Source organism: Musca autumnalis, unplaced genomic scaffold, assembly GCF_047663935.1.
Source record: "Musca autumnalis isolate F117 unplaced genomic scaffold, ASM4766393v1 scaffold_4, whole genome shotgun sequence".
Taxonomy (NCBI): domain Eukaryota; kingdom Metazoa; phylum Arthropoda; class Insecta; order Diptera; family Muscidae; genus Musca; species Musca autumnalis.
The window spans coordinates 12138469-12159113 of NW_027411977.1; the positions used below are offsets into that span (position 1 = coordinate 12138469).

At 33.6% G+C, this 20645-nt stretch overlaps 1 protein-coding gene across 6 annotated transcripts in view; it reads right to left on the reverse strand.

Annotated features, from left to right (window-relative positions):
- Positions 1-212: 212 nt before the first annotated feature.
- The window catches only part of Lkr (Leucokinin receptor), a 229211-nt gene continuing 208778 nt past the window's right edge, over positions 213-20645 (reverse strand). For all 6 annotated transcript variants that reach the window (XM_073987768.1, XM_073987762.1, XM_073987767.1 and 3 more), the window contains 4 exons: positions 15457-15578; positions 15121-15353; positions 14736-14927; positions 213-1394 (listed from right to left, as the gene is read on the reverse strand). In XM_073987768.1, the coding sequence (XP_073843869.1) occupies positions 825-1394; positions 14736-14927; positions 15121-15353; positions 15457-15578 (1117 nt within the window). In that variant the 3' untranslated portion in view covers positions 213-824. The remainder of the gene's footprint in view (positions 1395-14735; positions 14928-15120; positions 15354-15456; positions 15579-20645) is intronic.

Genomic DNA, 20645 nt, shown 5'->3' on the forward strand with positions numbered 1-20645 from the left:
TTTCAAAATCATATATTCATTTTGGTTAAAATTCAACCCAATAAACATATTTGGTGTTTGGGCTGTAAACACTAAAAACGTAAACCACGTTGATCCTATAAATGCACTCTATTATACTTTCATTTTAAATCATCTTATTCCAAATATAGACTTAAAACAATTTCTTCCAACAACTCAGCTTATACCACCGTATCAAAGTAAAACATTCCAAATGAATAATTGGATAAATACATTTATTGCATAACAATAGATACATACATACTATGTATTTCTATAATACTGATAGCTTACATTAATTGATAATATAAAATTAATTACAATAGTAATTTGACACATAAAACTGACATAATACATATAATATACAATTATACATACATTATAACTATATTCACTCATACATATGTATAACTAGTATTCTCATCTAGAAATTGTTATAATTAATTAAACAATAAAAATTTGATCTAAAGAGATAAATGCCTTTATTGTAAAATATTCTCCTTGCAGCATACTTATTTTTTTGGAACATACATTTTATTTTAGTTTTCTTGATATGAAAAGGGTAATGGAAAACTGCAAGCATTCTACTCTTAGTGTTCATCAGTCTGTATAAACCTCGTTAATAGTTCTCGATCACATTTTTATGGTATACCAAAGATATTACTCACAAAATTACGTTCCAGGCGTTGATATTTATTGGTGGGAACAGTACATGGTATAGATTATTTTATATTGAATTACAGAAGAGTATTCGTAGTAGGTTGAACAAACTATATCTTAACATTTTGAACTTATTTGCTTTAATCTTAACTATATAACAATGCATCTTAAACTATGGTATGGTGTGGTGTTCGTATAATACACTTTTGTTTATCGGCTGGGGAATTACATGACTCATTTCTGTGCCCATTGACGTGATGTTCATGGAAGTCGTTGTTTTCAGCATTCTGCTGCTGTTGATGTTTTTCCTCCATTAATAGTTGTTCCTCCTGAACCTCACATTCCAACAATTCTGGATGTAGGGGTTTAAAATCATTTCGCTGCCATTGCCAGTTGGAAACGTTTCGTTTAGTTTCAAATTCCGTTGGTTTAACATCGGAACCATTCGTTTGTAATCCATGTACCACAGTTTCTTCACAATTGCTGTTCACATTATAGGTTATAAAATTACAAATTGGTTGGCCTTCATAGGGCTTGCTGTCGTGTTCGTTTGAGCATTGGCGATTATAAATACTTCTGGTATGTGTCTGATTGCGCAACCGTGCTGCACCATAAGTTGAACGCAAAGAACTAGCTCTGGTATGCATAGACATTGTACGCTCATGTATGTCGCCAGTTGTCTTAAAATGACACAAGAAAGTTTCGAACCTCTTATTGAATTCTCTTTTGAATTTTTCCTAGAAGAGAAATAGACAATAATTAGAATATTCAGTTTGAACAGTTATAAAAAATTATTAAAAGTAATTTAATGTACACAACACCACAAAATTAGTGAGATTCACTTTTTTAAATTTTCAATTTTAATCTTTTCTACAAAAACTACTGAACTGATTTTCCTGAAATTGTCAGGGAATGTACAGAGATGGTCCCCGTTGAAAATAGCCTACATATTGCCAAATGCTATATTTACAATAATTACGAATGTTTCGATTTGGAAATTAATTTGCGAGACAATTGTGGCTGTGTTGTGTCTCCAACCTAACGTACTTATTTGGGACCCAAAGTCTTGGCAAAGCCCACTTTTTAAACTATATTGCATCTACAAAACTACGGAACCGATTTTACTGAAAATTTCAGGGATGGTTCTCGGTGAAAATAAGCTGCATATTTTGTTTGATATTAAAAAAATAAATAAATAAATAAAACACTACACTTGCAATAATAACGAATGTATCGGTTTGAACATTTACGAATTAATCTAGAATCTAGGTACTTCTTTTGGTCCTAAAGACGGATATGTTATATCTGCAAAATACTGAACCGATTTCCATGAAATTGGCAGCAAATGCTTGTGTACTTTTGCCACGCATTTCTTTCAAACGCTATATGTATATGCCAAACTTATGATTATGTCGGTTTCAGCATTAATTTTGGGAGAGAATGGGGTTGTGTCTCCGACCTTAGGTACATATTTGCAGCCAAAATACCGGATCACTTTTTTGTCTGGAAAACTGATGACCGCGCCTACTCTTTTCAAAACATTTTTTTAAACTATTAAACATAGTTTCATGAAATCTTCAGAAAATGTTCAGGAATGACCCGTGGTACAAAATGCTATATATTTGTTGATGAGATTCGGGGGCTTGTTGTTTTATAATTGCTATATTTGCTAATCTTATGAATACATCATCTTGCAACTTAATGTTCTTTCTTGGTGCCCGAAGTCCCGACAACGGCCAATTTTTATACCCTCCACCATAGTATGGAGGGTATATTATGTTTGTTTTCCGTTTGTAACGCATTGAAATATACATTTGCGACCATATAAAGTATATATGGATAAAATTCTGAATCGATATAGCCACACTGAATCAACGTAGAGTTTCGTTGAATAAATGAAAAGTTTCATTAAATAAAAATTATGATTTTCTTCATTATTCCAATGAAATTTCCATAATTATGCAATGATACTTCTTTATTAATTCAATAATGTAATTAGAAGTTACAATTCTAGTAATGCTATGAAATATTCACATTAGTACTATGAAACAATAATGAAAGTTATTTTATGAAACTCATTTGGAAGCATTGTGGCGTTTTTTATTGGGATATCGTTTGCAATTTTGTTTTTTCAAAATAGTCTGGCTTAATCCCATTGTTGTTGTTTTAATATTTTAAAACAACTATTTTATTAGTGGAAAAGATTTGGCATTGTTCGCCAAGGGGTAAGGCAGGGAATACTATAGTTTCGATCCACGCCACTGGATCTCATCAGTTCCCTTGTTTCTTGTTTGTGGATATTCTCCACCGAAGTTATTTTTCAATAACTTCTTCAACAAGAAACTTTTTATACCCAAACATCAATCGTCAGCTCGAAGTATAAAGCTAAGCAAAGAAAAAAGTTCAATGAGAAGTTTTTCCTTGGCAACCTCATACAACTCCGACGAAAGTGTCTGCGAAAACAATTCAAACCTCTTCCACTAGTATTTGTCGTCGAATTTCAACGAATGCACACACCAAAAATTTGGTTGGTCTGCTTTACAGCAAAAACAACACACGTCGTGCCAGTGTCTTCAATTAGAAGCACTGTGGCGTTTTTTTTTTATTGTGATAGCGTTTGCAATTTTGTTTTTTCAAAATAGTCTGGCTCAATCCCATTGTTGTTGTTTTAATATTTTAAAACAACTATTTTATTAGTGGAAAAGATTTGGCATTGTTCGCCAAGGGGTAAGGCAGGGAATACTATAGTTTCGATCCACGCCACTGGATCTCATCAGTTCCCTTGTTCCTTGGTTCCAAATCAATGACAAATTTCCTTGATACAACGTAATTTTCTTTCAGACCATGTCCGTCTGTTGAAATCATTCTAGCGTATCATAATATGGTGAAGGGTATACAAATAATGAAAAAATCGAAGAGCTCAAATAACATCTAAATGCATACAGTGACTGTCACTGAAAATGATGCAACCTGAAATAAAAAATGTTAACGTTGATAACTTGGAAACGAGTCGATATTTTTTTAAAAAAAAGTGACAGTTGCTATGCATGAATATGTAAAAAACATACCGTGTAGAAACCCCATAACAATATTTCTGAAAACTATTTTCAAAGAAAAGTGCAAAGAAATTGTTCTATGCCCCGATTTCTACCTCTATCAGGGCAACGCGGTTAAAGACTAGTATAATATAGGGCAAGCCTGGCTAATACAGGACATTCCATATATCACTAAATTGTTTGTACGTACTTTGGACATAACCCTAACGATTTTTCATAGTCATTTATTGGAAAATATCTTCAAAAACTAGAAATTTCTACACCTTTTGCAGATGTAATTCGAACTATTTTAATTGTAATTCGAGAATTCTATTTGTAATTTTGTATTTGTAATTCAAATTGCAAATAGAAAAATTCAAATTTCAAATGGAATAATTCGAATTTCAAATGGCATAATTCGAATTATAAATGGGATAATTCGAATTTCAAGTGGAATAATTCGAACTACAAATGGAATAATTCGAATTACAAATAAAATAATTCGAATTACAAATGGAATAATTCGAATTACAAATGGAATGTTACGAATTACAACTAAAATGTTTCGAATTACATCTGAAAAAGGTGTAGACAAATTGCTATAAAGGGACACTAATTACGAACATGCCACTATTACGTCAGGAACATCATTCTTTCTGTCGGAATCAATGACAAAACAATTGAAAACGATATGGAACCTATTATTCCGCCATTCTGATTACTAAAATGGCATAAAAAGCAGAAAATTTGGAAATTATTAATGATTATTGTGGTGCATCATTTTCAATGATTAATTTACATTTTACAACTATAATTTACATTTTTGGGGATTTATTTCATTTTTCTGGGGATTTATTTCGTATAAAAATTTGGGGTCTTATTTCATTATGAAATAACTCCCCGAATTTGGAAATGAAATAAATCCCCAAAAATTAATTTGGGATTTATTTTTCTAAAATTGCAAATTATTCAGAAACTAATACACATATCCCGCTGGACTTACCACACAGTCGTTGTGCTTTCTCATGTAATTATTGCTTATCAAGTAGTGTTTTGAAGAGCGTCTACTGATGTATGGAATTCGAAATTATTACCGCTGAGAAAGAAAGTTGGAAGGTATTATATGTTCCAAAAATGATATACAAACAATTAAAATAGTATCAGTCGGCTATGCCGACAGAGCCGACCATCAGCCTGTATATAATGAAAAAATTTTTCCCAAAAAACGTATGTATTTAGGGGTTTTTAAAAATTTTGGGAATTTGAACCGACAAAAATGTTCATTAGGATTATAGATCAAATGTTTTGCCGAGGAGATATTAAAAGGAATGGATTTACATTGACCATTAAGTGGATCTCCAGCTACTACATATGGTGCCATAGGGGGTTTTTAAACCCTTCGGGATGTTTGCTCAAGAAGTATGGACTTGCCCCTGAAAAAAACGTTTACCATCGTAATTGAGACAGCGAATGCAAGTTGTTTCAACAAAAATGAAAGTGATTGGATAGCAGGTCTTAAAGTGAACTTATCCGAAATTTTGTGTGGGAGGTACCGGATGGAGTGGACAAATATAGTCCATATTTGAACCTGATCTATATCAGGAAGATATATTAGGATGTGTAAAGTATGGGACAATTCGGCCACCCTTTTCAAGAGTTACCGTATGAACAAATTTTCCGAATATTTTTGAACTTTTGTGGGGGAGGTACCTGAAGGAGTGGACCGATATGGCTAATCTTCAAATGTAAACTATGTTTAGACAAAATATTACTAAGGCCAAATTTTGGACCGAATCGGCAGATCCGTTCTAGAGTTATCTTGAGCTCCAACCACCTCACACGGTGTCATAGGGTTTTTTGCAACTTTCAGGCTATTTTGTCAGGAAGTATGGACTTGCCCCTAATGAAACTTGTACCGTCGTATGGAGGACAGTGAATACAAGTTCCTAAAACAAAAATCAGAGCGATTCGAGAGATGAACCTAAACTGAACTTTTCCGAAATTTTGTGGGGGAGGTACCGGAAGGAGTGGACCGATATAGCCCATCTTCGAACTTAAACTAAGTTTGGGCAACATATTACGAAAGCCAAAATTTGAACCAAATCGATTAATCCGTTCGAGAGTTATCGTGCGCACCAGCCAGACAGACAGACGGACGGACATTGCTCAATCGACTCCAAATTGTCTGAAACACATTTCGTCCAAACATACTTGGGGTCTAAAACCATTATTTCGATGAGGCACATTTTGCCCGTATGAAAGTGTATATACCCTCGATAGCATAAATGCTGAGGGTATAAAAATATCCATTTTCAGTTTTTCTGTAAAAATTTAGTACAACGGTACTGTAAATGGAATATTTTTGTATGCCACCTTAAAGTTTTTTCAGCCTACAAAATTGTTTTTTGAATTGTTAAAAAATCTCAACTCGTTTCCAAGTTATCAACGTTTACTTTTTTATTTCACGTTGCATCATTTTCAATGACAGTCACTGTATATGAATATATCTAATAATAACATCAGTCTAAGTAGATATAATTATGTCCGTCTGTCTGATGAAATCAAGATACAGCTTGCCATAGGATACTGTTTAGTGTTGAAAACGGTTATATGTGCCCACGTTTTTATATACCCCGCATAGAACGGTACCTCCCGATTTTCGATATTTTGATGGCTTTAGTCAAAATGTCAGGGGATCAAGTCTGTTTCTTTAACAAGTAAGAAAGTATCAATCAGATGTTAATAATATGTATTTATTAAAAGAAATGTTCATGATCGATACAGCTGGATGTACTTTTAGGCGCTCTAAAACTAGAATCAAAATCAGTTGTTTACCGTACCGGATTGACCCGAAAACATATTGTTTCAGCCAGCGGCCAACCCAGCATCTAACCTATTCTTCTACGTAGGTTTCATGCTGCTACAACAACAAAACAACAAATATTCTGGCGGTAATTACAAGTTGATACTAGGAAACGGGTGGTGTGGGTTAAATAAAACACTCAGTTAATTCGTTACCTCTAGTCGAGCAGACCAAAAATATCCCATTTTCATGATTTTTCTCCAAGAACTACCAATGTTTTTTAGAATATCATTTTTTCATCTGAAAACCACTTTTGGTAATTTTTTTGTTGGCAAATATTGCATAATTTTGTGACAAATGACACCCTAGCTAACACTGATTTTAACATCGCATTTTGCGGTGTCAATTTTATATCGAAAACGCTTGGTCATTAGTAGACAGCGGAACTTTATGCAACCCCTATTTTCGGTCCGATTCATGTCAAATTTTGGGACTGGGCATATTTTTGGGTTCTGATTACATTGCAATCGAAACATATGACATATGCAAAATTATGCAAAATGCATAAATTTTTGCATATGCAAAATTTATGCATTTTACATATTTTCTTATGCAACAAATATTTCAATAATAGGTACAAAAATGTCTATGTGTACAATTTTTCGGTTTAAAATTCTCTTCAGACAAGTCAATAAAATAGAGAAATGTATAACCACAGCCACAACCTTCAAAATTCCGAAAATCGGGAGGTATCGTTCTATGGGGGCTATATGAAGGCCTGAACCTAAGCCGACAAATTTTAGGTGGAAAGTTTTATACCCCCTACGAAGACTTAATACCGAATTTCAGCCTTTTTGGAGGCATATTGAGGGCACATTCTTCAAAATACCAGAAATCGGGAGGTACCGTTCTATGGGGGCTATATGAAGACGTGGACCAATACCGATAAATTTCAGTTGGAAAGTTTTATACCCCCAACGAAGACTTAATACCGAATTTCAGCCATTTCGGGTGGATATTGAGGGCACATCCTTCAAAATACCAGAAATCCTGAGGTACCGTTCTATGGGGGCTATATGAAGACGTGGACCTATACCGAAAAAATTCTGGGAGAAAGTTTAATACTGCAAATGAAGACTAAGTACTAAATTTCAGCCATTTCGGTGTAATATTAAGGCCACAACCTTCAAAATTCCGAAAATCGGGAGGTACCGTTCTATGGGGGCTATATGAAGACGTGGACTTATACCGACAAATTTCAGGTGGAAAGTTTTATACCTACAACGAAGACTAAATACCAATTTTCAGTCATTTCGGTGGGATATTAAGGCTAAAATTTTCAAAATACCGAATATCGGTAGGTACCGTTCTATGGGGGCTATATGAAGACGTGGACCTATACCGAGAAATTTCTGGTGGGAAGTTTTATACCCCCAACGAAACCCAAATACCAAATTTTAGTCATTTCGGTGGGATATTGAGGCCACAACCTCAAAATACCGAAAATCGGGAGGTCCCATTCTATGGGGGCTATTTGAAGACGTGGACCTATGCCGACAAATTTCAGGTGGAGTGTTTTATACCCCCAACGAAGACTAAATACCAATTTTCAGTCATTTTGGTGGGATATTGAAGCTACAACTTTCAAAATACCGAATATCGGTAGGTACCGTTCTATGGGGCCTATATGCAGACGTGGACCTATGCGGACAGATTTCAGTTGTAAAGTTGCATAACCCTAACGAAGACTTAATACCAAATTTCAGCCATTTTGGTAGGATATTTAGATCACAAATCCTTGAATATACTTTGGCATATGGTTTTGCATATGCTCTTTTTATGCAGATATGTACAAATATGTCAAAATATGCACGATATGCAAAATATGCAAACATTTCTGGGCCTAATTCGTTTTATTTTGTAATAAAACGAGCTTCTGTCTAATCAGATTTTCTCTACGACCATCCTAACCATATATGCATTTGCATAGGATTCCGCAGTCTAGTCATTAGACATTGGATTTTACATAATTGCATATTTTTTAATAATAAAGATACGAAGATTCTGATTGGCCCAAAATTTCTTTCAAAGAAAACTGAATTCAATAACGGGGCCATAGTTTGTATTTTTTGCATATGCAATATATGTAAAATATGCAAATATTTTTTGGCCAAAAGTCGTCATAAAAGTCAAATTGTCAATTAAAATTGGAAAATCGTTAAAGTCTTCAAAAATCTTCAATTAAGATTGTTGGCGGTTTACGTCGATTTTTTATGTTATTGAGACCCCTTACCACAGTGTGGTGTAGAGTATAAAAATATGGTTATATACATATTGTAATACCATTTTTGATATTATTAAACTATGCAAAAATATAAAATATGTTAAAATCAAACATTTTATGTAAAATTCAATATTTTCTTGTCTTAGTCTGTCTTAGTCTGTTGCATTAGGCTGGTCTTAGCAAAACGGGAAAAAATCGATGTCCGAATTTTTTAGGCGGCACCTTTCTAAAGTATTTAGTTTTTTTAGATTTTAAGATTGCCAAAGTTTGAGTACAATTGGAATATGTTAACACGTGTCACTGCGTCCTCGAAGTTATGAAAACCTCGATTTTTTTTGGTTACTTGGCGACTTCGGCGACCCATATCTCTGGAACGGTTAAAGCTATGAGCATATAACCATAACATTCAGCATAATAAAGCCAATGTCAGGAAAAAAGTGACTAGGCAAAAATTGAGTCTATTGCGAAAAAATCCATTTTTCTTCCTATATTATCAATTATTGGAATGAAAACAAAACAATTCTTATTTAAATTTATTCAAGGGACTGACATAATGTAATTTTGGAGTTATTCGGGTACAGCTAACTACTTGGAGAACGCATTGGTTTAGTTTTTAGTTTGCTTTGTTAATATTTTTGTCGCCATTTGGCTCTTTACCGTGTTTGCACTGTCGGATCAAACCTCATTGAAAATCTATTGAAATACGAAATACGAACAAATATCAGAAAAAGGAAATAACAAAATGAAAAAAGTCATCTGTCATTGTTGGCCTAGCATTGCTTTATCTGATAGTGCAAAACACCGCTAATAATATAAACTAGTCTGTAAGGATTGTAATTTCCATAGACTGAATAAATAAATAAAGAGCCAAATAGCAACAAACATCTTAACAAAGCAAGCAGAGGAAGATGGAAATTTCTGCAGAAAAACAACAACATCGTAACAAAGCAAGCAGAGGAAGGTGGAAATTTCTTCAGAAATATTCAACCCAAACTAACAAAAGAACAACTTCCGAAATTCCTAAAAAAATGTCTACCAGGCGTAATTACAAGTGAGACTTACTTGTTGTGAGAGATTGAGCATTAACTTCGAATTTCTTGAAAAATATCCTGCAACTTGGCCACAGAACATCAACTACCAGGAGGGGCAAAGGTTGTTTACCATATCTTGAAAGTTGTGAACTACATAGCGGAGCAAGGAGTCGAGTTCATCACAGATTACAAGCAATTAATTACAAAGGACGAACAACTAAACCTTTGCGTTCTCCAAGTAATCAGTCCCTTGAAAAAAATTAAATAAGAAAAAAAATGTAAAAGAAAAATTGAATTTTACATAAAATGTTTGATATTTTATCAAATTTTATATTTTTGCATAATTAATAATTATAACAAGTGAGCAAAGGCTATAGTCGGACGGGGCCGACTATGTGATACCCTACACCACTACCTCTGTGCATAAGTTGTTTACTCGTAAACACTTCTATTAGGGAAATACTAAAGTTTTTACCTATCTGGCTGACTAAATCATATATAAAAAGCGAAAGCTTTTGGAGATGTTAAATATTATAGCTACAAATTTCTTTTGTCCAGAGACTCATAATGAAATTTGATTTGAAACATTTCTTCTTTTGAAACAATCCCCAAAAAGTGAAGTATTTTAGAAGATTTTGACTCAGTATGGAATAAATTTTAATTAAGAAGCTAAAAGTTTAACAAATAATTTCTACCTATAATATCTAATTTTGTAACGCCATTTTCATAACAAATTTTGTGTAGAATATTTCTTCTTTTAACATATTTCGTCTAAAACTAAATTTCGTGCTACTTTCATGCATCGACTCGAAAAAAGAACAAAACAAATTTATTCAAAAAAAAAAAAAAAAAATGTTGGGTGTTTTGTTGGCAGACTTGATGTATATATGAGGAAAAGTCAAAATTTTTTAGTTTCCATGAAGCCAAGGTTTGCACTATTATAATACGCGAACTATTGTAGTTTACCAGTAACTATGACTATTGCTGGATTAATTTAGATGTTTTTGTACAAAGCTCAAAAATTTAGCAAACAAATTTAATTTACGTGGTAGTTACGACCGCGTAAAGGAAAAAACATAGGTAAAAACACACAGGTTTTTTACATTGCTATTCGATTTCTGATTAAACCATTCAAATGACGGACATCTGTCCAAAGTAAATGTAGGAGAATACAAAATGAAGATTACACTTCTAATGTATCACTTTCCAAAATTTCCACTGCATCCACCTTTTATGGATGCTGACATTTTGAAGCCGGATTTCAGGTGTTTTTTGTATTTTTTATGTAACTGGGACGCGCATTCGGATATTTCGAAAAACTAATTATAGGATTAAAGAACTCGCGATTTCGCATAATCTGATATGTATATTGGGTATGTAGCCCACACAGCAGCAGAGTAATCTACTGCCAAAGGCCAAAATTTAGTGCGATATTTTTTCTAAAAAACCTATTTTTTGGGTACAGTATTTACAATATCGTTTTGAGTGTGCTGGTACCCCGCGATATTTTAGTTTTTCGACGATCTGGATCATATGAATTACAGATCGTAAAAATCCATCTAATAGAACGGCGGAAATGGCTACTGCAAAAATTGAAAAAATTGCGAAAAATGTTTTTCAAAATATCGCTGACTAATTCGCATTTTATGTGGATCGTTTCCATTTCAATGAAGAAAGTGAATCATCACTCGCGTTTGTGCGAAAACAGCGGTTTGAAAAATTTAGTGGCATGGGAGCTGTATCCGATTTATCCAAAAAATACTGTGTGATGCTACATCCACGGTTCTTGATGGATTTTATTGAAATATGTTTAGATCGATGTATTTTTTCGCGGTTGATAGTGAAATCGGATGCGCATAAAAAGTGTATGCACTTTGTGCAAAATATAAGCGTTATACAGTTTGTTGCACACTAAACTGCAGACGATGCTACATCTTAGCGGCCAAAGTAAATCCTGGCAAATGTGTACAAATTAAAAGAGAAGAATTCGCTGTATTGGTAAACCGCATGCGCATCAAGTGATTTTGAGGATTTCGCGATTTACACGCATTTCAAAATGAACATTACCCGATACAATTTTATTTCAAGATTATACCCCATTTAAAGGAACCCAACATTTATTTGAAAGATATCTATATCTTCTGCTAGATGTTTGCGTGTTTTCGAGAAGTGATTAGAATAAAAAATGTGATTTATTGCGTGAAATTTAACTAAAATAGAAGAAAAACTCCGACCTATTTTTCTTACATTTTGTTCAACTAACTCACAAAATAAATTTTAATAAATATTTTCTCTTACAAAAATTTTATAAATTTCCTCAATATATTTTTTGTTTTTTGCTATAATATGCAAACCGCTAAACGGATTTGAATAGTTTTGGTTTCATTTGAATCTTCGCGATGTTTAGATTACCTACATACTTTTTATATATTTTTCAGATGCATAAACAGCTTGAATTTTATTAGAACAAGTTGTAAACTACCAATTGTTTTGAATGCTTTCCTAATTTCCGCGAACATTTACAACTTTTTCACTAAAGTTATGGGACCTCAGTAAACATATAGTATGTAGGGAGCCCCTAATTAAGAGAGTTTCTCAATATAATGATTAGAGTCTTTTAAAGATTTTTTCTTTTTATCAGAATTGAAACCGCCATAACTTTTGCGCGCAACAGCCAAAATTAGTATCTCGAACAGATTTAAGAATGGGATTTTTTTCCCAATCTCTGTACCAAAAATCTTTTATGTAGCTTAAAAAAATTTTTTTAATTTTTTTTTTATGGAAAACTAAAAAATTTTGTCTTTTCTTCATATTTTCTTTATACATATTCATTTATTCGACGACTTATATTGAAATTTAATGGAGAATATTTTTGTCTTTGACGTCTTATCTAGAATGAAGTTTTGTGGGAGAAAACTTAATAACCTCAGATAAAGGACAACATTAACCCTAAAACGTGATTTTACTTTTAGCAGATTCCTGGGGTTTAGGTACGATTTAGAGTTTTGGTGTATTCGACGACCTATAGTAAAATTTTATGACAAATAAATTTGTAGAATATATTGATCTGATACGATCACATTTTAAAGGAGTTTCTAAACGTTTTTGCAAAAAGGGACCAAAAAGACCCCTTTAGTGACACGCATGAGGGTTAATTTTTTCATAAAAAGATACCCCGTATTGTTGTCAGTAATATTGCCAAAGACACTTTATACCTATAATGCAAGAATTCCAATTAATCTGATTTCGAATATTTCAAAACCTGTAGAAATGGGCGGGACTTGTCACGCCTATTTAGGTTACTTTCCGACGTAAACTTTCAAAACGCCGATACACTTGGCTTCTTTTTTTCGGTCCACTTTCATAATCTGTGCGAGGTTTCCTGTGATTTTAAAAAAAGTTCAATTTTGTTGTACAGTGTAATATTTTTGAACATCATAAGTATTTCCCCAATTTTAGTAATGCAATTGGGAATATTTTAAAGCTCAGAATGTCTTCATTTTTGAAAGGCATCCAACCAAAGCAGAGATACTCGCTAGTACAATTCAAATAAAAAAAATGGGAAAGTGGGAAGTGCGCCAACCTATTTTGCATCATAATAAAGGTGATATTTTCCTCATCCATTGACGGCTTTCCTTTTGGAATACACCTACTAGAAGCGGAGATATCCGCATATGAATAAAACGTGAAATGTTCACCACATAAGTTTTTTGCCCATTCCGATCCTTGAATATTATCCGACCATCACCAAACTCAATATGCTTCTTTCTCTATGGGACCCCCATTGACCGTCAAATGTTCCTGACTATCCGATCAAAATTGCGATCTGTAGCGTGATTTAAAAAAATGGAAATTACCGAGTATTGCGATATCTCCGTGATTTGGGCAACTACTTTGCATCATTTTAAATATAGGATTTTCTACCTTCATAGACAGGCTTTGCTTTTTGAAAGTCCCCGACCAAAGCTGTGATATTCGTCATTATAATTAAAATCGCAAAAATTAAAAGTTGGGTTTCATTAGCAACTATTGCAATATATTTGTTGTTTGACCACTTACGACAACCTACTTTACATCGTTAAAAAGGTGATATTTTCTACTTTCATTCTCAGGTTTTGCTTTTCAGATTTTCGCTTTGGAAAACTTTGACTTTTTCTCCAAATAAGTTTCTTGCTTATTTTGACTCCTAGATATTATCAGACCATCACCAAAATCAAAAAGCTTCTTCCCCTCCGGGACGCCCATCAACACCCAAAATTTGGTGACGATCCGATCAAAAATGCGGTATGTAGCGTGATTACAAAGTTTAGATGGACAGACGGACGGACACACATAGGCAGATCGACTCAGCTTGTCGAGACATTCATTTTGGTATACTAAGTATGGGTGATCGACCATTATTTCGATGCGTTACACACTTTTTAGCCAAAACCAACTTATAATAAATACCCTCCCCACATAGTGGTGTAGGGTATGAAAATGGTATTACAATATACATATAACCATATTTTTATACTCTACACCACACTGTGGTAAGGGGACTCAATAACATAATAATATGTTAAAAAATCGACGTTAAACGGCCAACAATCTTAATTTAGAACTCTGTGAAGGTTTTTGACCATTTTCCAACTTTAACTGATAATTTTACGACTTTTAAGACGATTTTCGGCCAAAAACTATTTGCATATTTTTCATATATTTAGCATATTTTTGATAAGACCCCAAAATCTCGTAAAATTCACCCTTAAACGTCTAGATGCAAAATTTGAGTCCAATCGGATAAGAAATAAAAAAACAGAAAAACATGCAAAAATCCGATATCTACTTATTATGTTTCCGTTCAAAGTCAAAGACAATTTTAGCTTTTAATAAAACTCGTTGTACGGACAAATCTTGACAAACTGCTTACTTTGTATACTTACATTGTATATACCATAGATGAAAGGATTATAGCAGCTGTTACTCATTGCTAACCAGTCACAGCTAAACCAAACAATGCCGATGAACTGGTATTCATTTATTTCTGGTATGGTAACATAAAGGATGTTATATAACTGCAGTGGCAACCAACAGACTCCGAATACAATCACAACTATAATCAGCATTTTTATAACCTGCAATAAGAAAACAGCAATCAAATGAAAATAAAACTAGCATGGCGATTATCCTGTAAGCAGTTGATTGTCTCACACGTCTCCCGATATCATCAAATATGTTTGAAAGTGAAAGCAAAATAGCAAAGCGACAGACATACATATCATGATGATAGTAAATACAATAATCACCAGTCTGGCTCTATTGCTTTACCTTCTTCTTATTCTTCAACAATGTTATATCCCTCGAGTCCTGCGCATTCCCCGGAGCTCGGGTACCCCATAGACGTATGGCCATTTGTATGTAAACGAAACTGATGACGCAAAATGGTACCAAATACTGAACAAATACCAGCGTGTAACGATATGTCTGCAGCTGATTCTCGGATAGATTTACATTATTGCAAAACGGCGTGGTCACATTGTAAATTGTATTATTAAGTGTATCTGAAAAGGGGAAATCACGAAAACAGTTTAATAATATTATCACTATTTATGCAAATAAGTATGTATTTGTCTGACTCAGTATATTTTTTACATGGTTATGTACCTTTACGGCGTTCATGCAATAATTCCACACGAAATGCAATGGCGCATGGAGTTGCAAAGGTCAACGATGCCAACCAAATTGTAGCAATAATAAATTTCGATGCAAATTTTGTTGGACGTGCTCTGTAAGAGATGAATAAAGGAAAATAAGCAAAAAGGAAAACTGAACTTTTAAAATGGTTCGAAATAATTTTATATGAACAAAAGGAAAGGAAACAACCAAGTTGAGCCGAAAGAAAAATTGAGACTAAAGAAAAGTTCGGGGAAATTTAATAGTTTGGAATGTTACCCTCCACAGATAACTTAGCCACTTCAATTTTGAAAGGATATTCACTGTTTCTTTTTCGTTAAGTCAACTAGCAAACATAAGAGAATACACACTAAAGAAGATAAATACAATACCAAACTTCAATATTCAGTTGCGATTATTTAAACAACTACGAATCTGTGATATAGATTAAGGCTTTTTTGCTGCAATATTTTTTTTATATTTTAGTAATTATTGCTTAAAATTATTCAGATGTCTGTGTTGTGATGTCCATTTTTTTGTATAATTTAAGAAATAATTCAAATAACGGTATTGAAAACTAATTGAAAGTAAACAGAAACCTTAATCTGAAAAATGTATTTGAACAACAATATAATTTTATCGTAGGACACGGTGCTCTTGAACCAACTTTAAATGAAAGGAGCTTACACCTGGGAAGTTTTTGCGGATTCTCAAACTACAATGTTCATAGATGAGAAAAATCAAAAAAATCGCAGGAGCGCTTTTTAAACAAATCGTGGTCAAAGTTCACATTTCTAGAGTTTTTTACGTTTTCACGATTTTGTTGGTAAACAGAAATCCCTATCAAAATGGAACTAAAGAATATGCTGTAGCAGTCAAAATTCTCTATAAGATTGTACTGTATGATATTTTCGTAGGTTTTACCATTTTTGGGATATAGAAGTTCAAATTGCACAATGGTCTCAAATCCAAATTTTCTGGCCAAAACTATTTCAACGTCTATTTTGTATTAAAATTAATTATTATTTATAATAAATGTGTACAAACAACAATTCTTACGTTTTATCGGCCAAAATGACCAAAAACTGCCAAAATTTGTTGAACAGGGTGGTCCCGTTGTGTGGGGTCTAAACCAAAACATTGTCCTATGTTAATAATTTTTGGTACGAAGGATTCATATCTTCCAAGAGGTCAAAATAGCAAATTTCAGCAGAATCGGTCATAAAGTGTCGCTAAAATCCACAAAATATCTAAAATCGGACGGTACTTTTATGTGGGGGCTAGACAAAAAATGGATCTATTTTCAAAAAAAAAATTATACATATTTGTTTTCTACACTCTGAAACCCTTAAATACACGCAGAGAAAAAATATTTTTCGGTTTTGTTGGAACAAAAATATCTATTTTGGTTCCAAAAATGTGTTTGTTTTGTACAAACATTGCAATCCAAATCCAAAAATACCATCTTTTGTTCCGAACATAGAAAACAAAAACAACTTTCGAATTTCCGCAATATTGTAAAAATCGTTAACAATATCGATTGTAGGAACAATCATAATCTAAATATTTTACAAAACATATTGTCAGCCCTGAAAACCAGATACTAAATTTTTTGATTTGAGTGTATATACTTCTCATATACACTTTCCACACAACTTTGATATAAATATCATCGCATTGATGAACGCAATACATGGTTTGCTACTTTAGCTGACAACAAAGACAAACAAAAAGCCACAAGCAGCCACCACAACATAAGGAATAATTAAACACCATAACAAACATGAAAAGGAAAGAAGAATGAAATAAAGAAGAAAAATGAAACAAAACAGAAACAAATAAAAACAAGTGAGCCAAGGCTATAGTCGGGTCGGGGCCGACTATGTGATACCCTACACCACTACCCCTGTTCATAAGCTTTTGACTAATAAAATTCAAAATATTAAAATTGGGATAGCTTAGCGCCTTTGCTCTGAATGTCTTCATTAACACAGGTCAATTTTTTTGAAACGCATTTAAGTGCATCGACAGTACAACCCAAATAAAAAAGGGAAACGTGGGATGTATGCCAACCATCAATAGGCTTCTTTCTCTGTTAGACCCCCATCAACCCCCAATATTTCGTGAGGATCCGATCAACATTTCGTAGTGAGATTGCACAAAAATGGAAAAAGGGATGCATTACCGACTATTGCGATATCTCTGTTGTTTGACCACCTATGACAACCTACTTCACATCGTTGTAAAGGTGATACTTTCTACTTTCCTTGCCAGGTTTTGCTTTCGATATACCTCCTACAGAAGGGAGATATTAACTTTGAAATAAAACGTTGGTCTTTTTTCCAAATATTTTTTTTCACATTCCGACCCCTGAATAATATCCGACCATTATCAAAAATCAAAAGGTTTTTTCCTCTGTGGGACCTCCAATAACACCCAAAATTTCGTGACGATCCAATTAAAATTGCGACCTGTAGCGTGATTTCCAAAAAAGTGGAAAAATGGGATGTATTACCGACTATTGCGATATCTCCGTTATTTGGACACCTACGCCAACCTGCTTTACATCATTGTAATGATGGGATTTTTTACTTTCATTGCCAGACTTTGCTTTTGGAAGGTCCAGAACCACAGCTGTGATATTCGTCATTATTATTAAAATCGCAAAAATTAAAAGTTGTGTTCTATTAGCGGCTTTTGCGATATCTACGTTGTTTGACCACCTACGAGAACCTACTTTACATCATTAGAAAGGCGATATTTTCTACTTTCATGGACATGTTCTGCTTTTGGTATACCCCATACTGAAGCTGAGATATTCGCTTAGGAAAAAAACGTTGTCTTTTTCTCTAAATAAGTTTTTTGCCCATTACGACCCCTAAATATTATCCGACCATCACCAAAATCAATAGGCTTCTTCATCTGTTTGACCCCCATTAACCCTCAAAATTTCGTGACGATCCGATCAAAATTGCGACCTGTAGCGTAATTTCCAAAAAAGTGGAAAAATGGGATGTATTACCGACTATTGCAATATCTCCGTTATTTGGTCACATGCCCCGACCTAGTTTACATCATTGTAAAGATGGGATCTTCTACTTTCATAGCCAGGCTTTGCTTTTGGAAAGTCCCCAACCAAATCTGTGATATTAGTCATTATAATTAAAATCGCAAAAATGAAAATTTGGGTTTTATTTGCGACTATTGTAATATCTTCGTTGTTTGATCACCTACGAGGACCTTCTTTACATCACTAGAAAGGTGATATTTTCTAATTTTATTGTCAGGTTTTGCTTTTGGTATACCCCGTATAGAAGCTGAGATATTCGCTTTGCAAAAAAACGTTGTCTTTTTATCCACATAAGTTTTTTGCCCATTTCGACCCCTAAATATTATCCGACCATCACCAAAATCAATAGGCTTCTTCCCCTCCGGGACCCCCATCAACACCCAAAATTTCGTGACGATCCGATCAAAATTGCGACCTGTAGCGTGATTACAAGGTTAAGATGGACAGGCGGACAGACGGACGGACTGACGGACGGACACACATAGCCAGATCGACTCAGCTCGTCGAATAATTCATTTTGGTATATATAAGTATGGGTCTACGACCATTATTTCGATGCGTTACAAACTTTTTGGCCAAAACCAACTTATAATACCCTCCCCACATAGTGGTGTAGGGTATAACAAGTGTCTCATTGTTGGTATACATACACACAAAAACAAAGGTAAGGGCAGCATGTCATACAAACACCTCAACTCACCAAAATTGTTTTTTCAACACGGCATCGAATAGCGAGAGAAGAGAAAAAAATTTTCGAAGAAAAGAGAGAAATATTGTTCAGTTGACACAAACTATTTTTGGATTTAACAAAAACGATTGTTGGATTCACAATACTACATAAGGAATCCAACAATATGTTAACAATACATATTTTGCTCTTGGAATATTGTTGGATCAAACATATTTTTTCTCTGCGTGTACGAATTTTAAGTAAAATTGGTTGATAGATGTGGGTATTACCGTTCTGTTTCAATTGGATACTACCTACAGTCACAACAGGTATTTACAAAAAATTTTCCCATCTTAAAACAGAAAAATCCACTTTATTTTAACTGTGGCAAGTTTGAGCACGGTTTGACTTCTGAATTTATTAGTACAGACCCCCTGCTATCTTTCGAATTCGATTTGGAGGTGGACATTTTTTTAAAAGTTTAAGTATATTTAAAAAAATATTTGTAAAAAATAATTTTTAATATATATAAAAACATTGATTTTATTACGCTAATTTTACAAATGTCATTGTTCTTTTTGTAAATATTATGAAAGTACTCATTAACAGCTTCCCGATTCATAATAACTTTGGTCTCACTTCTGTATATTTATGCAGCGACGCAATACAACAAAAATTGTATATTTTACAGCACAAAGTCTGTTTTATTTTTGCATAAAAAAGTGTCAACTTTGGTACTGCGCCAATCAACGAATACTAACGTTTTTTACAAAAACTAATTATTTTCAGATGACTTGATGTGTTTTTTATTATTCTGTGCAAAAAAAATTAAAATTTCGAAACTTCAAAAATAGGGTTTTGGCCAAAAATTTCCTGATTGAAACCTATGTGAATTGCGACAATTCAATGACTGTGTCGTCTCCTTATGAAACAATGTCATGATTGCAATTTCCCTATTTAAATTTATATATCTTAAAAACGGTACAACCTAGGAATAAATTACGAAAGCCAATCTTGTAGAGAATTTTCACAGCTATAAGATTTTCTCGAGACCCATTTCGATAACATTTACCGTTTTCAAGCAAATTGTGAAAACCTAACAAATAAACTTAAAAATTGGGGCTTGAACTTCTATATCTCACAAATGGTAAAACCTAGGGACAAATCATAACGGTCAATTCTCTAGAGAATTTTCACAGCTACAACATTTTCTTCAGCCCCATTTCGATAGGACGGTTTCCAAGCAAAATCGCGAAAACCTAAAATAAACCTATACCCTCAGACTATCTGAATTGAAACTATCATCTATGTACAGATCAAACGTATTTAGGGTCTTTTCAGAATTTTGTAGCCCTTTTTGGAATGTGAATTAGGATAAAAGTTCATAGTGTTGCGTAGCTACTTAAAGGAATGGACCGACATAGTCTATTACGGAAGTGG